General features: G+C 35.2%; 1 protein-coding gene across 5 annotated transcripts; it reads left to right on the top strand.

Annotated features, from left to right (window-relative positions):
- Positions 1-1256: 1256 nt before the first annotated feature.
- Positions 1257-15500, top strand: LOC121266992 (protein EMBRYO SAC DEVELOPMENT ARREST 30). Of its 5 annotated transcripts, XM_041170876.1 has the most exons (12): positions 1257-1354; positions 1625-1877; positions 2048-2132; positions 5060-5130; positions 5206-5294; positions 5382-5619; positions 11512-11624; positions 11937-12027; positions 12314-12442; positions 13127-13680; positions 14628-14801; positions 14863-15500. In XM_041170876.1, exons 2-12 carry the CDS (start codon positions 1710-1712, stop codon positions 14984-14986), a joined length of 1836 nt encoding a protein of 611 aa, XP_041026810.1. In that variant the 5' UTR covers positions 1257-1354; positions 1625-1709; the 3' UTR covers positions 14987-15500. The 5 variants fall into 5 exon arrangements, with proteins under 5 accessions (XP_041026810.1, XP_041026805.1, XP_041026808.1 ...); XM_041170871.1 differs by having other exon boundaries at positions 14628-15500; XM_041170874.1 differs by lacking the exon at positions 1257-1354 and adding an exon at positions 1361-1549 and having other exon boundaries at positions 14628-15500.
- Positions 15501-19731: the final 4231 nt, after the last annotated feature.

The following is a 19731-nucleotide window of genomic DNA, read 5'->3' as shown; positions in this document are numbered from 1 at the left end:
GGAGAGACCACTTATAAACCACTTTCTGGTATTCTCTCTGCATCTACAACTTTGGCTCAGTTTTATACTCCTATGAGAGAGCAACTACCTACAAACAATGAGATGAGATATAATTTTATGAATAATAGTGAAATGATCTATGAATAGTAGTAAAATGGTTTGTGAATGGTAATGAAATGCTTTGAGTTAAAATATTTTATTGGGTTTTGAGAAATGAGAGAAAAAAAGTTGAAGAAAAATATTATGAAGTTAAGAAATTGTTTGAATATACTTTTTTAATATAATTTTTGTTTTAAAATTTGAAAAAGTTGTATTATTTTTTGTGTTTTGTTTGAAAGTTTAAGAAAGTTGTAATTATTACATGAAAAAGTTGAAAATTTAAAATTAAAAAATGCTTTGTGCTTGAGTAATTTTTAAAAAGAAAATTATGAAAAGTTTTGAGTTTAGATTAAATTATCTCATCTAAGGATCCAAACATGGCCTATCTAATAGGAACTAGACGTTTAATGTTTATTCGATTGTGTTGAGAACCTATTTTTACGTTCATTATCAATTTATTTTCTTACAATAAAACAGCGTGGAGTAGTTTCTCCTCCATTAGACTTTAGAGTGTTAATCTTGTCGGATCTGGTTCGTTTGACTTGTTTATTTATTCAGATTGGGTTGGATTAACCCGTTTGATCCATTTAAAAACAATAACATGAAGAAAGGATAATAAAAAAGTTATTGACAAATATTTGATCATTTCGACAAAGACTACAAAAAAACATTTTCAAGAAATAATTTAAAAATTAAAAATTTTGATCAATCGATATGATCCAAGCGGCTCGTGATCCAAATAATTTAAATTGACATAAATAACAATTGAAAAACATTTTAATTATAAATAGATTTTATAAACATAAATATACAAATTGATGTATTATAATGTGATATGTTAGTTTATAAATATATTTTTATTATAAAATAGATCTAACGCATTATTCTATATCTATTTATTAATTTATTTTTATGAAATCTTTAAATATTTAATACTTTGATAATTTTTTTTTGACCAATCAAATAATTTGGGTAGAGTTGTAAAATTTGAATGGAAGTTGATCAGTCAATCATATGGACAGATTATGCATCGGGTGAAATTTGAATCGATCCATACCCGATTATGCATGATTTTTTGTTTTGTTTGTATGTTTTCGTGCTTGGAGGGTAGCATAAAAAGAAAAAATCATAAAAAATTGACAGCCCTGAACTAAAAGTTCATTTGTTGTCGTAGTTGCGGCTTGATTCAGTTCTGATGTAACAAAGACAACACAAACAAAGAGACGCGCCAGGCGAAGCAAGAATCGGATTGCAGGTTTCTCCCAACCCTTTTCAAATTCAGTCTCTCTCTCTCTCTCTCTCTCACTCCAATTCCAAAGAATCCCAATCTCTTTCTTGAACCTACTTCTTCTGTCCGTTCATACCCCGACTCGGAATCTTTTTTGGTTTTCCTTACGTAATCTGGGCAACCAAACATGGCGTAGTTAAGAGGAGTTGCGAGATTTTACTTGTTCGTTAAATTAATTTGTTGTTCTAATCGCGCTTTGACTTTGATACCCGTCTCTGACGCTTCTTCTAAATGCAGAGGTGGTTTTGAATTTGATTTCCAATTGGGAATCGGAATTGGATATATGGTTTCTGGAATGCGTTCCCATGCTTGATGAGGCAAGATGTTTATCAAATCTAAGATGAAATGGGTTACACTTTCCCTCCTCATCTTGTCTTTGTTATCTCTGCTGACCCACCTTTCTGTCACAAAGTTTTCGACTGCTGATTTAGTGCAGTACAGTGCAATGGCTGGATTGCGTGCCGATTTTGCTAATGTGATAGGATCACCGGTATGCTGTTATGACTTGCTTTATGGTAGTGTCTTACTGGTCCACATTTATATGCATGTGCATTCGTTTTTGGGTATTTGTAAAGGGATTTGATGTGTTGTTTCCATTATGATTGTTTTGGTTACTATAAAAGAAAACCAATTACGATTGTTTTGGTTGCAATGTTACAGTTCAGCAGGAATAAGAAGATATGGGGGGTTGTGAAGTCGTTAGAGTCTTTACAGCCTTATGCAAATCCCAGAAGCAGCTATCCTGGTAATAGTTATGCTCAACCTCTTTTTTTTGATAAGTAGTTATGCTCAACTCTCAAGCACCCTATTATGAGTAATGTTTATCTTTTTTATTTTTGAATTTTCTCTTTATTATTTGATTATTCATAACATAGCATTGAGAAGGTATGGCAGATTTCTCTATTCCAAACAATGTCATTGAGGTGTTCTACTTTATGTGATCTGTAAAATGGCTACCTTAAGTTTCATTAAGACACATAATTTTCGCTATAACCTTTTTTAAGTTGCTATAATCAAATAAGCTGTCTTGTTTTTAATGGTGGTAGTAGGATCATGAAGTTGGCGTTTTACTTGCCACTAAAAGTACCTTATCTCATGTGTTTGAAGTGCCATTCCAAGCTTGTCTTCCAAATGGCCCGCATATTTCTTGTTTCATTGTTTCATAAAATGATGTACTCCTGTTGTGTGTTCTTTGGATCATGGAGTTCTGTACCCCTTCCTTCAAATCACAGTAGAGCTTTTAAGTTTGATGGTTAATACAAAGTTGATTGCCTCATATTGGGACTTTGGGCTGTTGTGTAATTTGCAATCCATCTCAAACACAAGCAGTACGCAATGTCAAAGCGGTTGACTTTTGGTGAAGAAGAAAAAGGTAAAACGAAGTCAGGTACTCTAAAGGCCATGAATGGTCTGAAAGATGTTTGGATTTTATTTTTTAAGTGGTGGGTATCTAGAACTATGAACATTTAGTATCGAAAACCGAAATTAAATTAAAATAATAAGAATGGACGTAAGATTTTGAATTTTCCAAAAAAGAAAAGGAAAATTCTTGTACCCTCTCCTACGCTTTATTTGATAGGATTCAAAATGGATGTTAGTTGTAGGATCCCCACATATCAAATGGATTTTAAATGAACAGAAATGCTTAAATATATTTAGTAGTCATTGTTAATGGAAATCACTATCGAAGGAATGAAGAATATTAGCAGAATTTCTTTCCCCAAATGAAACATATTAGTTTTGATCCATTAATGTGGGTTTTTGATTGTCTAGTTCCGATCTTTTGTATAAGATTATTAAGTATTTCTTTCTTTGCTCTGCAAGAGACTATATGACATCATAATTTTGTTCTGGATTTGGCAGAACTTTCTCTAACCTCTATACTGGACTGTGGATACTTCTTTTAGCTGTGAAGACCATTTTATTTTTGCATCCTAAAGTACAGTTTGCTATAGTTTGGAGTGTGGATGCTTCTGACGCTTCTCACCAGAATTGACTCTTTTCCTTTTGTTGCTCACCCAATTTCCGGCACTTCTTGATGGAAATATCTTCTTGTCATCTTGGGTTTTACCTTATCCCCTGTGTATTGAGAATGTGCTCATTGAGAAGGCTAATTGTGGACACAAAGATTTTTGAGTTTGTATTGGAGGGAGCTGGTGTGATAAGAATCACTGTGAGGAGTTGGAAGGTGGTGAAATACTTACAACTAGGCAGTGTCATGGTGGATTGGCTGGCGTTGACGGCGGAAGGAAGTGTGCAGTCAGGGGCTAGTAAAGAGTGTTTCGAGACATCAGTGTCAGATGCAGCGGCTACCAGGCCCAACAGTGTTCCAATGCTTTCAGTCCCTATTTGATAGTGGGAGAATATGGCGGTGGAGGGAAATGAGGCCCTATTGTTATGTTGGGTGGTGTAGATGGGAACGGTTGGGTATGTTCTGCCTAAATGGAATTTATTGAGCAGAGTTCGGATGATCTTTTGTTGTTTGTTTTCTGTTAACAATTTATGGCTCTAAATTGCTCAACCTAACTGCATTCATCTCTTTTGTACACTTATTATCCTTCCGATTCGTTATTGTTCCCGATACTACTGCTACCTAAAAGAATTGACTGATGTTGACAAAGGAATTGCATTTAAATAGATGAACATTATGTTTTATTTCCAGCAATTTTTGCCCAGTAGCAACTTGGCTTTTAAGGGATGTTTGATGTAAGATTTTCTTGAACGTTTTTGACACTTTTGACAAAACTTCTAAAGATGGATTATGGGGTTTTGTAAAAGTTGTGGGACCCATAAAAATGTGTTTAGATCGAGAAATTTTTTGAGGATGGTGTTATTGGGGTCTGAAAAAGTTAATTGAAAATACGAAGGGAAGAAAATTTTTGTGAGAGTTTTTTATTTTAATTTGCTACAGTTGTTTTGGTATTTTATTTTTTATTTTTTATTTTGTAATGGAATCAAAGTATGATGTTCGATGATTGAGAATGTTTTGGTGTAAACTTTTGGGAAGTTCTTGGGAAATGTTTGAGAAACTTTTGGGAAATGTTTGGTTCCCAAACATAATGTTATTCATTAGGAATGAGAGTGGCCAATTCCTGCAAAAATGCTGAATGGTAGGGTCCCATATTAGGTGGGAGCAGCATTGGATCTAACTACATTTATTGACGGATGGTAGGGAACAAGAGACGAGGGATGACAGCAGCAAAGAAGTGAAAAAAAATCCATGACATCCTAGTGCTTCATGGGCAACATAAGGCTTTGATTGGTAGAGAGACAAGATAACAAAAATAGCTCTCCCAGAGTGGTATCTCCCTGACAGCTCGGGCCCCCTTGGAAGGAGGCCTTCTAAAGGCACTCATCAGTCTGCTCGGCCACTTTCCTATTCAGCTTTACCGCCTATTAAGTTGATTTTGAAATACTAACTTTCAGGGCTCTTAAATGAGTAAAATATGGGTGTAATAGTATATTTATTTTTATTCATTTTGTTTTTCATATTTATTACTCAGCTGTATAAACAGAAAAGGTTCAAATGAGCAGTCCTGGTGGGCTTGCTTCTTTTTGGCTATAGAAATTGTTAACGTCGTGGTTTCTATGGATGTCATGATTCCTCGTTATTTAATCACCTTTTTTTGTTAATCCGGGATTTCATGCACTATATCTTTTTTTTCTTTGCAGTTCCGAAGGAACGGAGCAATGGTTTCATTTATGCAAAAGTTTTTGGTGGGTTTGCAAATATAAGATCTTCGGTATGACTCATTAATGCATGGATTCATCTCACCTAAATTTTCTATAAGAAGTCATAACAATTTTGTTATTTCTAGATATGTGATCTGGTCACCATATCCAGGCTTCTAAATGCAACCCTTGTCATTCCAGAGATTCAAGGAAGTACTCGTTCAAAAGGCATTAGGTATTCTGTTTAGCTTTCTTGACCAGTTCTTTCAAGATCAGTTTCTATACTAATCATGCAACTCTTACTATTTTTTTTTTTTTCCAGTTCTAAGTTCAAGAGCTTTTCCTATCTCTATAATGAGGAACAGTTTATATCATCGCTAAAAAATGATATCATGATTGTGAAGAGCCTACCTCAAAACCTAAAGGCAAGGAGGAATGAATTTCCTACCTTTAGGCCCAAAAGTTCAGCCTCTCCAAAATATTATATGGAAGAAATTCTAACAAAGTTAAAGAAAGCCAAGGTTGTTGGATTGGTTCTTACTGATGGTGGATGCCTGCAGGTAATTTTAATGTTCTATACATATAAATTTTGAACCTGTGTGCAATATGGATGTTTGCTTATTTGGGCATAGATTTTCCATTATCAAATCTAGAAAATATCTATTGTTGAGGTCAAGCATGGAAATATAAAGGGTCCACTATACATTATAGTATTAATAGAATTGGCAACATTGACAGAAAGAGGAAGAAAAGGACATAAGAATAAACTTCTCTGTCACCTATGTTGAAGAAAGGTTTTGAACCCTATATAGAATGAAGTGGGGCCAAGGATCTTCCTCTCAACAGTGCTTCTTGAGACTCCCTCTATAATTTGTTTTTATATGTAAATGATTATTAGGAAACATGTAACACCCTAATAGAAGGCCCAAACCATATGGCCTATATGTCAAAAGGAGTAGTCAATGATAAAATTGGAGCTCCATTGGAACTTTATATAGAGCAAGAGCTTCTCATTCACAAGCAATGTGGGATCCTATTCACCACCTACCCTTATCCTTATCATATGGGGTATCACAATCTCCCCCCTTGAATTCCCAACATCCTCGTCGAGCTCATCTGTCGTAGGTGGCTCCGCTCAAGCCCCACATTTCTGGTTGGGATAGGTTTTGATACCATTTGTAATGTCCTAATAGAAGGCCCAAACCATATGACCTATACTCAAAAGGACTAGTCAATAATACAATTGGAGCCCCCATTAAAACCTTATAAAGAGCAAGAACTTCTCATTCTCAAGCAATGTGAGATCCCATTCACCACCTATCTTTAACCTTATCATATGTGGTATCACAAAACATAAGTATAGTAAGAAAATTAGTGGTATGAATCTCCTTGAAAGGTTCTGCCAGTTCAGTTACTAACCTGTTCTATGAAACAGTACACCTGTTCCTTTACTCAGCCTCCTTTTTCTTGTTCTCTTTTTCCTGAATCATGCAGTTTGATGGATCTAGTTCAGTTCTTCTGGTTTTGGAAATGAATATACTAAGATGTCGTGTTGATACTGGGATTATGATTTTGCATAGTGATTGCTTTAGAGTTGGTGAGTTGGAAAGGCGAAAGCTATTTCATGTTTTGCCGATAGATAGATACCATTGTCTATGATCTGATAGTTTTGAATATTGTTGGCTTCACTTTTAGTTTTTATAAGGAAAATGCTACAGCCACTGTTATTAGACACCAATTTTGAGTCCCGCTTGACGTGTACATGCCACTATGGCATTTCTTCACTTTTTTTATTTTTCACTTGCTTCCCACGCTTGACGTGTACACCAATTTCAATGGACGATGCACATGCATAATTGTTTTATAAAAGACATGTCGTTTACCGTACATATGTGTAAGGGTATGATCATGCTACTTACCTTGCAGCGTTAATCCAATATTTTCGGGGTGAAGCCAGTTACCTATAAAATAGACATGTAGCTTATGAAAATTTCTAATTAAACAAATACTTTGTAATTAAAGCCTGAAATACTAGAATAACTTATATTTCCCTAAAGCCTGAAATCCTCGTAACCCTAAAAATACCTCTGCATCCAAACATCTGTTTTCTCTTGATTCTATTATAAGAAATCATCATAAATAATAAAACCTACGATCAACACTAATAAGGCATGGGTATTTTTGTATTTAGCTATAAGACACTTAGACTGGAACCTTTTAATCTAGCAATATTTCACCCTTAGATCTATGCTATCTAAGAGAGGGAGAGAGTGAGAACAACATAGAGAGATATAGACAGGAAGCTAACCTAGAGAGAGAGCTTATGTCGGGGGAGGAAGAGAGAGAGAGAGGGAGACTAATCAAGAGAGTGAGATGTATCATGTAGAGAGAGAACCTTACCGAGATGTGGAAAGGGTGGTGTAACTTCGGATTGGTCTTTATGATCCCGTGCATGGGGTGGTTTATGTGCATGAGGGGTGGAGGGAAAGAGAGGAGGGCACAACTCGGTGGTGTAGATTCTAGCTTGCGGAGGAAGGATCACGATGGCAGGTAGACAGTGGAGGCTAACCACAATGGTTTCAGCGTGAGCCAATGGCATGCTTTGGTCCGAGGCGAATAAACTAGTGGTTGTTGTCTCCATTGGATGCTGCCGTTTTTGGTCTTTTACAAGACTTTTTGGGTTGAGCTAGGCGGCTTCCTGGCGGGGTGTCACAGGAGGGTGGCGTCCAGTGTAGCTTTTCGTTCCATGAGGCTGCTCTGTTCTGTGAGTGTCATGAGTGTAAAACAGAGACATGCCCGTTTGCTTGCTCTGTGAGATGATGGTCCTCCGCTGGGTGCTGGTGGTTGTTGCTGTGGGCTGGTGGTGGCAGTGGGAGCTTTGCTGCGTGCTAGATGTGGGTACGAGGCTGCTGCATGAGAGGGCTACTCTCTGTTTCTGTCGAACTGGTTTCCACGTAACATAGAGGCTAAAACGAGAGAGGGAGGCAATCTATCCGTGAGTGGAGAGGTTGGGTGTGGACTTGAGGAGCCTGAGGTGGAGGAAGAAAGAGATGGCGTAGTGGACACGGGATATTGTTGCTGTGTATGGTTTTCTGGTCTGTTACCTGAGGAGGGCTAGCGTGTGGCTTTCTCTCAGTTTTGCATGATGGCTGGCGATGTAGATGGGTCTATATATATAGAAGGTAGTCGGGTCATGGGTCTTGCAAATGTGTTGGATCATGCTCATGGGCTTACCCATGAATAATAGCTCGTGGGCTTATTAAATATAATTTAGGCCCAATAAAATTATCTTTATTCAATCCCTAATAACATTAGATTGGGTTATTCAATACATTACAATGCTGTTTTTTATGTCTAGAGGCAGTGTCAAGTATGAAGGTTAATTTGGCCAAGTCTGAATTGCTCCTTGTTGGGGTCCAAAAGTTACTTTTGTTCATTTGAGTTTTGTTGGTGAAATGTTTGACACCCTGCAAGAGAGAGAAGGTTGGTGGATTATGGTATTTCATGGGTGGGTGGTGTTCTAATGAGGTGAATGGCTCGTTTGGATCTGGCCTTTGTAAGTATAGAAGGAGGGTGTGGAGGGAAGTTTCTTGCTTTAGTTTCAAAATAGAAGGTGATACTGCGATTCATTTTTGGTATGAGGTATGGTGTGGAGATTAGCCACTTAAGGAATGTTTTTAGAGTTTATTCTTCATAGCCTATTTTAGGAAGCTTCTTTGGCAGATAATTTACAACTCTTTAATGATTCTCAACAATACAAATGCCTCTTTCATCTGGTCAGCACGAGATTGGGATGTCAATATTTTCATTTTTTTATATGGCCATATACCCACAAGTTAGTGGAGGGATTGACTAGACAAGATTGGTGGGGTTCTTCCAAGCATGGAGTCTTTGAAGTTGATCTTTCTATGAAGCTATTTATTCCCATACTAATGCTTCGTTTTATTGGAAAAGTATTTGGAGGACTAAGAAAGATTATTACCATGGATAACTTGAGAAAGAGGCGAGTGTTGGTGGTTGATTGGTATTGTATGTGCAAAGTAGTGGAGAATCAGTTTTGTGGAAATGGACTCCGTTTTGCTGAATGTGGTCTATCTGGAGAGAGAAATGATCAGCTTCAAAGACCGTGAGGAAACAGTGGTTGAGCTTAAAGCTTTTGTTCTTAGGGGATGTTTGGAAACAATTTCCATCTCATCCAATATCATTTCCTTCCCAAACATCATTCAAACACAAACACTATCAAACTAATCATTACAACACTATCAAACTAATCATTACAACACTATCAAACTAATCATTACAACTTTCCCAAATTTCCAAACACAAAAAAGAAAAACAATTCAACTTTTTCAAATTCCAAAACAAAAATTATATTAAAAAATTATATTCTAACAATATTTTAACTTTATAATATTTTTTATTCAACTTTTTCTCTCTCCTTTCCCAAAACCCAATAAATGCTTAACTCAAACTATCTCACTACTATTCACAAACCATCTTACTACCATTTACAAAATTCTCATCCCACTCATTCCCTAAGCATCCCCTTAAAATCCTTTTTATCTTTGGATGGTAGCGCATACTTCTGTTTCTGTGCCTAGTTTTCAAGATTTTATCCTTTCTCCATTTACTGCTTAGGTGTATTTTTTGTATTCTGCCTGTAATACCCACTTCCTTATGAGGTACAGAATGCTACTAACGTTTAAAATTGCTTAGGAGCCAAGTATAAAAGATCCGTAGCATTAAAGAAATTTAAAAAAATCCATCGTATATTCAAAAGGTCATGAAGGTGCACGCTTATAAAAAATCATAGTTTTTGTGTTTCACAGAAGAGTTCCAAGTAAAATCATATATCATTAATAAAATCTGGTCTTGGCATGTTCATTATTGGCTATTCCTGACCTGTGAACTCATCATCATATGGCGCTTTACCTTGGATAGTTGCAACATAAACACAAAACAATAAGTTGAATACTCAGTACGTCACACATTGTACAATAAATATAAGCATTTTCTTGCAATCATCATGCATAATTTTGGACATCTATCGTACTATACATTACATACAGACCATTAGATTCATATATTAGCCCTTATGCGCATGGGTTGGTGATCTCGATGATCATGATTTCACTCGAAGTTTGGAGTGAAATCCCTTAAGAAAAGGAAATGGACATCACTAGGTGCACATCTAGTGAACCATCAAGGCGTTGCCATGTGATAAGGATAAAGGGTAGGTGGTGTATGAGATCCCACATTATTCCATTGTGGCGTTACAAATGGTATTAGAGCCTTTCCTATCTGTAAATGTGGGACTTGAGCCATGCCACTTATGATGGATTAGCCCGACAAGGATGTCAGAAATTTAAGGGGGAGAGATTGTGATACCCCATATGATAAGGGTAGGTGGTATATGAGATCCTACATTGCTTGGGAAGGAAAAGTTCTTGTTTTTTATAAGGTTCCAATGGAGCTCCAATTGTATCATTGACTAGTCCTTTTAGAATATAGGCCAAGTGGTTTGAGCCTTCTATTGAGGGCTTAACCCAAATAAAATTATTAGGTAAAAATATTTACGAGGTTTTACATAAATCATGGATCCGTGGGCCTAAAGTCAAATCCACGCCAATCCTAAGGATTTTAAGACCTGGGTTTTACACTTCCGGTGTACATGGCTTGCACCTTTTGATGGGTTCGAATAAAATTTCACTTAAATCATTAAAGCAAAAAAGGTGGGAACAGAACAACCATTTTTGGAGGTTCTCTTCCTCTTGCTTATACAAATAGTATTTTGTAGAAAAGTTCTTTTAGTTCTTTATATCCTCAACTTGGCAGTTGATAAAAGTTTTAAATTGTTTGAGATGGAATTGATTATTGTAATATTGAGTTTTCTCGTCTCTCTCCCTCTTCTCTTAGCATGGTGATGCATTTTGAGAACATGCCCGTATACAGTCTACTTTCTCTCATATACAGCATTGGCTGAAAAGAAACATATATTTAATGCATAAAAGTACTGTGCAAGAGAAGTCAATAGCTAAGTGGATTATTATCATTGATAAAATTCTTGTTTACTGATATATATATATATATATATATATAAAAAAAAAAAAAAAAAAAAAAAAAAAAAAAAAAAAAGAACAGAAGAATTGCTTAGATGGGTTAAATGCCTGGTCATGATCCTGTCTTTTTACATATATTGAGACTTTTACTTGCTCATTGTCTACCTCTCAGAGTTACCATTCCCACCATTTAATAATGATCTCGATTTTGTAATATGTCGGGATGATTGACCAATTTGTGGCTTAGGATGTCTAGTGTGCATGCCTTATTTTTTTTTCTTTGGTTGCTAACTGCATACTTATTAAGTTACATTGCTATGCTGTCGGTTATTTAAATTTATTCTCTATTAAACTGTTAAGGATCTATTTCAAGCAATTTTCATCTTCTTTCAGTCCATCCTTCCACCTAGCATGGCTGAGTTTCAGAGGCTTAGATGCAGAGTTGCCTTCCATGCACTGCAATTCCGTACAGATATTCAGATTCTTGGGCACCGAATGCTGGAGAGGTATGAATCATGGAACAAATATTGATGCGTAGAGGACTACACTTCCTGATGCGTTAAATTTGTGGTGGTGGTCTTTTGCTCTGATGGGGAATACCATGATAATTGCCTTAGCTTGCCAATAGAGGGATTTCAACGAAAAGTTTATAACCAAAGAAAATAAATAAATGGTTTTTTTAGAGGAAAACTGCTGTTATATGTCATTATAATTATGCATATGTAACACCAAAGTCAGAAATTGTTTGCCTATGACTCCCAAATCTCAGAAATTATTTGCCTGACCTTCATGAGTATTTGATTTGTGCTTTTCCACAGGTTACGAGGATGGGGCCAACCTTTCTTAGCTTTTCATCCTGGCTTATTGAGGGACACCTTGGCATATCATGGTTGTGCAGAACTCTTTCAGGTCAGCTGTTGGAGCCTGTTCTCTTCTGTATTGGATGTTTAAGTTTTCTCTAATGTATCATTGTCAAGAATCAAAGTGTCCATTTTACTATTCGTTACTCTAAATAGTATCAATTGTTGTTTGAATGTTCTTGTGCTTCTATGTTTGATAACTAATTCAGTTTTTAGACTTCAAGTAAAAAAGATATTTTCACATTTCCCTTATGTTTCTACCTCAAAATCATGACTGAGAAAGGTTTCATTCAATCTCTAGCTTTCCTTATCTTTGTTACTCGTTACTTTTGTAGGATGTTCATACTGAACTTATACAGTATCGGAGGGCACAGATGATCAAACGAGGAATTGTTAATGAGGAACTAAGCGTGAATTCTCACTTGCATAGAGAAAATGGTTCATGTCCCCTCATGCCTGAAGAGGTATGCTTGGTTATATTACCATAAATGTTATACTACATGTAGTCCTGACTAGTGTCTAGTGTTCCAGATTCTAAACACACTATATTTGGCTAATTATATCGTGTTTAGTATAATATAGTTAAGCCAACTATTATACTACATCTAAACACAATTCTTTATGCTATCGGTTAAATGATTGTAAATAGGACAGGTCAAAAAGCACAATTGGTGGTCAAGGCTTATGACTCAGGTATCTGAATTGCAGGTGGTATTTTGCAACTTATAAAGGCTTGCAAGATAGCTTAATCATGTGTAAAAAATAACAATTTGTGTGTGTTTTTTTCTACACTGAAATACTGTTCGGCATTCCTGGGGAGCACTTTTTATTGTTTAAATAGCATCACGTGTAATTTACACGGGTCTCAGCCACTCTTAGTCAATAGGGACTCGACAAGTGTATATTGCAATGTCCATGTTAATGCTTGCAAGTTTAGGGTTTAATTTTAAGCAAGTCCTAACTTCCTGCCTATTTTGTAATAACAATGGATCTCTCTTCTGCATTGCGCCTTTCATTGATTTTCACTTTTGTGAAAATAACCGAGCATTGGTGAAACAGATGCCCCAATGCTATAAAAAACATGCACCACATAATTTTAGTATGGTTATTTTGTAGTGCATCAATTTGCTTATGCAAAACCTCTGCAGGTTGGAATTCTCCTTCGAGCAATGGGCTATCCTCCTAAGACAATAATATACCTGGCTGGTTCTGAAACTTTTGGTGGTCAACGTGTTCTGATCCCTCTTCGTGCCATGTTTACCAACTTAGTAGATCGCACTTCCCTTTGCAGCAAGAAAGAGTTGTATGACTTGGTTGGATCTGAAACCCCACTTCCTCTAGATCTTTTCCAAATGCCTCCTGCCAAAAGTGAGGAAGAACTTAAAGAAGAATGGAAAAAGGCTGGTCCTCGGCCTCGGCCTCTGCCTCCACCTCCTGATAGACCTATCTATCAACATGAAAAGGAAGGCTGGTATGGTTGGATTACTGAGATTGACACAGAACCAGACCCATCGCCCATGGATCTGAGGATGCAAGCGCACAGGTTACTATGGGATGCTCTTGATTATATCGTCTCTGTGGAAGCCGATGCATTTTTTCCTGGTTTTAACAATGATGGCAGTGGATGGCCAGATTTCTCAAATTTGGTCATGGGACAGCGATTGTATGAGACTGGTTCTTCTAGAACATACAGACCAGACAGGTAAGATGTGCATGAAACTGATATCATTGAGTGGTCAAGAGGTTGGCCCAAAACAAAAAGTGGTTATGGCATTGATAAGATGATCCACGGGAATTAATTCAGTGAATAGATTGTTTTCTAAATTGCATTTGAAAATATGTGTGCTGAAACAACATTAACATTTACTTTCCTTTTCACAATTTTGAATTTTTAAAATGCCTTTGTTAGTGCATCTGCCCATTCCCCACAAAAGAATCAAAAGCTAATTGAACAAAATCGATTTGTTTAAGTTATAATGGGTGGTTCAGTATGGAATCATATAACAAATATAATTTTTTTGAATTTTATCTGTCTGCATACATGGAAGCCTTCAACCTATACTTTTTATTGCGTGAGAATAATGTTATTGCCAAAGCAGTGCTTTCATATGTAGTATTTTGCCTTGTATCTAGATCTACAGATGCTTGAGCTCATAGACATGGACTGAAGAAGTTTTTTTTTAGCATCACCATTCATGGGTATCTGCATCACTATTGAAATTATTATATTTATTTAATGGAGTTCTACTTGCAATCTGTTATGGAGGGTGTCCACTGAATTGGCATGATTTGATTTGTAGAGAAGTTTAAGATTTTAAATCCTGTTGCAAATTAAGTATTTTAAATCCTCCACACTGGCTTGTAAATGTAATTTTCCTATTTCACCTTGTGTTTGGTTCTCCGTCTGTTATATTTTCTTTTTAATTTTTAATCTTTTCTGGGCAGAATTACTAGGTATCTTCTTCAAGAAAAACGTTTAGCAGTTGAAACCTTAACTTTCTATGATATTATACAGTTTTGTTGCTCTTTGACCAATTTTTGGTTGCTACTATTCTTACAAAAAATCTTCATGAAACTTTTACTTGGAATGGTTTTTTGCTTTTGTATCGTTCTTTTCCATTTTCTGACATTATCTGGTCTTTCAAACAGGAAAGTTCTTGCAGAACTTTTCAACACTACTCGTGACAATATGTACCATACCAAGTACAATTGGACACTCTTAGTGAGGGAACATCTTAACAAAAGCTTGGGTGAGGAAGGCCTTACAAGACAGTCCCTCTTATCAAAACCAGCTTCATTCCTCTCACATCCACTCCCTGAATGCTCTTGTAGAACATCTTCTCCTGACATTCCAACTGTTGTAAAAGTCGACGACGGCAGGATTCTGTATGGAGGGGAAGATGATTGTCCCAAATGGATGGAACGTGGCGACAAAGCTGTTGTTTCAGAGTCAGCTGGAAAAGAAGGGGGCAACTTTGAGAATGAATTGGAATATGAAATTGACGTAGTTGAATTGCCAGAATCTTATGACAGTGGTGGTAAATCAAATGTTACTCTGGTCTGGGACCGGGACGAGGAAATGGACCCAAATGACTAAAATAGGATGTGCAGATTACTTACTATTTGCAGCGGTATTTGATATTCAACGATTTCTTACTGTTTTATCATTCAGCGGCTTCTACTAACCCGTCCAGAGGAAATCGGCATTCAAATTTATTCTGTGTAAGGTTGGTGGATCCTCCTGTTCATGCATCAAAACATTTCCAAACGTATGACTGGGGGAAAGATTGATGCGGTCAAGAAGGCAAGCTGATAACAATATTACCTGTTGATCTTTCACCATGGGTCAACTTAAAAGGCTCGAGAGTCAGTTATGTAATTTTTTTAAGTACAGAACCTACGAGGAAAACTGCATACTGAAATTTTCAATCAGAGTTTTGGGATCTCATTTCTGTAATTTTGTTAGACTTACGGTACATAACAAACAAAGAAGAAGAGTACATGCTGAAATTTTTATTCCCAGTTTTTACACACTCTCTCTCCGTTGTGTTGATGTGATTTGGTGATTTCAGTTCCAGTTAAATTAATTAGCGCCATACCAGCAATATATATAACATAAAATAGTCAAATTATATAACTATATATATCAAATTATTTTGGCCGAATAGTTTATTAGAAAACAAAACACAGTTTATTAGATCTCATTTGTTTTTGCAGATGGGATGAAATGAGATAAATTGATATTAAAATTAAAAATTGAATAAAATATTGTTAGAATATTTTTTTAATATTATTTTTATTTTAGGATTTGAAGAAGTTGAATTGGTTATTTTATTTTATGTAAAAATTTAAAAAAATTATAATGATTAAATGAAATGAATCGAGAGGAATTGTGAAAAACGAGGCTAAGCAATTGGAGGATAGCTTGCTCCCCCTTTGAAGGATGCTGGCTTGCATATAGAGGACAGGTTGTCCAACAAGTTAAAGAAACAAAGCATTCCTACCTCACGTATCTATAAACAAAAATATATAGACACAACTATTTAATTTAAAACTTTTACACAACTCTAATAGAATATTATTATTTTTTAAATTTATTCGAATTTTAGTTGACTTCAATAGATTTGAGTTAAACAATAATAATAATAATAACCTATTCAATAGTTGTGTAGAAATTTAAAAATAGTTGGATTCATATCATTTCCCATTTATAAAATGGGCGTCTTCTTTTCAAAGGCAAACATGTCAAGTGACGGGAAATTGCTTGAAATTACATGCTTGCCCTCTTCTCTTGATTGTTTGAAATTTTCGTTGAGATATTAAAAAAAGATTTAATTGATACAATGTTATATATAATAATATTATATTATTATTAGTGAAGCCTAGTACTCGATTAGTATTCAGCAAAAGTTATAGTCGAATCTAAGTTTGAGTTTGAACTTGTACAACCGCGTTTGTTTTCACAGGTAAGATAAGATAAATTGAGATTAAAGTTAAAAGTTAAATAAAATATTATTAAAATATTATTTTAATATTATTTTTATTTTGAGATTTGAAAAAGTTGATTTTTTTTTTCTGTATAAGAATTTTAAAATGTTGCAATCATTAGATGATATGAGATAAATTGAGATGAATTGTGAAAACAAACAAAGCTATGTTTTACTCAATTGGAACTTGTTCAAAAAACATCAAGTTTGGGTTGGTTTTGGTATAATGAGGTCGAGTTTGACTAGTCACAACTTGCTTGAAATCAACCCGATTACAACCCTAGCAGAGAGGCAAGGTAATATGAACTTAAAACCATAAAAATATAAGAATGCAATGATAGCCTAATCCTATAATGAATATTTTTTGGTTGGGGGGCACATATAAATCACTATGATTTTATGAAAGCCATTCTAATTAATTTTGCTATCCAAGAATGCTTGGGCTGGGTCCGTCATACGACAACAATGCCTTGATCAATCATCGATCAATGACTATTACAAGCTTTAATATGAGCATGTTGCGATAAAAATAATGTTAGAGACAAGTTTTAAATACACAAATTTTGCATAAGCTTTTTGTAAAAAAGGTGGGTCCGGGATCTTACTATAAAAAAGTGAATTTTTCACATTTTGAATCCACTTTTTTATGAAAGGTCTACACGAGCCTCATACATTTTATATTTGCATATATCATTATTCATTTTATAATTAATCCCATACGTGAAAAACAAAGCAATACATAATATCATTAATAATCTTTGTTCCTTACAAAACTGTCATTGAGACCTCTTTCTTACAAAATAATGCGAAAGGCCATCCATCGGCCTTAGAAGTAAAAATCCAACAATCTTAGTAGGTCTTCTCTTCTCTTTCTCTGTAGTGGTATCCACTGCACACATCAATGCCGAGAGCGCCAAAGGCAGAAGTGCGTACAAATGGTGCAGCGCTCGCTTCTGACCCAAATTCGAATTTCAAATCCGGGCTGAAACACGAATGAACCTGAGTTTTAAACCTGGATGAATCTTGGTTTTAAACACATTTGGCAGTTTGCAGAAAATTGGTTTCATTGGAGGAACTGCAAATTTGAGAATCAAACCGGCTGGTGAATGAATTGTTGCTAATGTTGAACACATAGTTTTGCAATATCCCAAGTTTGACAACATTCCCATTGATTGAAATCGGTGTAGAGGTTGAGTGAGAAATAAAAAAAAAAAAAAAAAAATCGGGTTCTGGGTTTAAAACCCGGTACCCGGACTGGGTTTGCCCGGGTTTTACGACCTGGGTTCCGGCCCGGAATAAGGCCCAGATTTATTCCAGGCCGGAACCCGGATTCGGAATCTAATTTTCAAGGTTTTGAACTAGGTCAGAAAAAATTTCCGCCCAGATGAACAGTCTTAGAATCACTTATGGAATATACAGCTTAAAATTACGATTTTGGAGATATTGAAGCTGCCGATGAGAAATCAAGGAATTGTAGAAATCAATAGAAATAAAGTCTCTCTTTCACATGTAATAATATTATATATAGCAGTTGTTATTAAATTACTTCCATGTGATTTGATTTGTGATTTTTTTTTTCTCTATTACATCAATAATTACCCATTATCGACTTTCATCTAAATTTAGTGGCATTAAAAAAACAACGACAACGTAAATATTGTGACATTTATTTAAAATTCAACATATGCTTGTAAACGTCAATGACTATTATTTGGTAGCTTTTACGAAATTCCAAGAGAATATAGCTATTAGCATTTATATAATGCTCTGATAAAGTGCTATTAATGGCTTTTATCTAAACGTCATTAATTTGTACAAAAATGCCGTTAATGAGTTTTTCATGTTATGGCGTTTGTACAAATGCCGATCATGTACTAGTGGTGGCGTTTAGTTGAACGTTGCTAATTCATACAATGTGGTAAGTGGCGGCGTTTATCAAAATTCCGGTAATGAGTTTTTTAAGTCCTGGCGTTTGGTTGTGTCAGTAAATAAATGCCGTTAATCGATTAGCGGCATTTATTTTAACCGTGCCAGCGCTTTTCAACGCCGACAAATCACGGTTGTTTTGTAGTGATATAAATAAATCAAAATAAATTGTCTTAAAGATACCAACAATGCAATATATATAAATATATATATATATATATATATATATATCTATATATATATAACATAGATAAATGATAACAAATTGAGCGTGATCTTCATATTTGCTGCTTCAACCTTCAATTTTCAATAGTTGTCACATTTGATTGTGCGCCCAACTCTATATACAAATATTAATAATAAAAACAAAACATCAAATGTTAGTGAATTTGGATTATAAAAAATACTAAAATTAAATTATAATGAAAGCAAATGAAACATTACCTGATTCTACTATGAAACTCTCCATATTATCCATAGCCTCCTGGATATCAATGATTGTTGACGGATGTCTTAACCAATTTTGAATACTAATAAGTGTCTCAACGGTTCTTGGAGCCAATGAACTCCAAAAATGATCAATCACACGATCTCACGTACTAAATGCTGACTTGAACGCAACCGTGGAAACATGCATGACTAATAAGTCTCGTGCAATCCTCCCGAGTATAAAATAGTTAGAGCAATAGCATTGGACTCATCAAATGAGTTAAATCTTTAAAATTTGATGATTTTAGCTTTAAAATCTTAGCATTGGATTCACCATATGCTTAAATGTCAAACTTTTAGCTACAGTACATTCATCTTGTAATTACAAAATATGAAAAAAATAAATTAAAAATATTATTATTAACAAAATAATATTATATTATTATTGTAATGAATCCAATAGCTAATCCAATATGGGGTAATAGATAGAGATGTTTTTGATTTATGAAAAATATGTACTTTTCATCACATTTTAAAGATAAAAATGATGAATCCAATGCTAATGCTCTTAGGCTCATTAAATTTCCATCAAATCAACAAGTCAAATGATGGGTTGAGTGCCCTACAACCATTTGATAAATGTCGATCCACTTTTATTTTGGAAATAGTAGATCCCATGGCAGAAGATGTTTTATACTACTCATAAAATCTTTTGGTCTCACGTTTGTCATCGCCATCATTCATGATTTTAGATGTCGAAGTCATGTTCTTGGGTACTCGTAGTGGAACTGAATGCAACATTATACTCCGCATACAAATATACTAATACTTGTCTCACACTCAACACAACTCTTTAGTACGAAACTCATCATAAACTTTCTTCAAGTGCAAATAAACAAAATAAGAAATGG

This window comes from Juglans microcarpa x Juglans regia, chromosome 5S (genome assembly GCF_004785595.1).
Source record: "Juglans microcarpa x Juglans regia isolate MS1-56 chromosome 5S, Jm3101_v1.0, whole genome shotgun sequence".
Classification (NCBI taxonomy): Eukaryota; Viridiplantae; Streptophyta; class Magnoliopsida; order Fagales; family Juglandaceae; genus Juglans; species Juglans microcarpa x Juglans regia.
The sequence above is the reverse complement of the archived record's forward strand: the minus strand, read 5'-3'. Positions and strand labels throughout refer to the sequence as shown.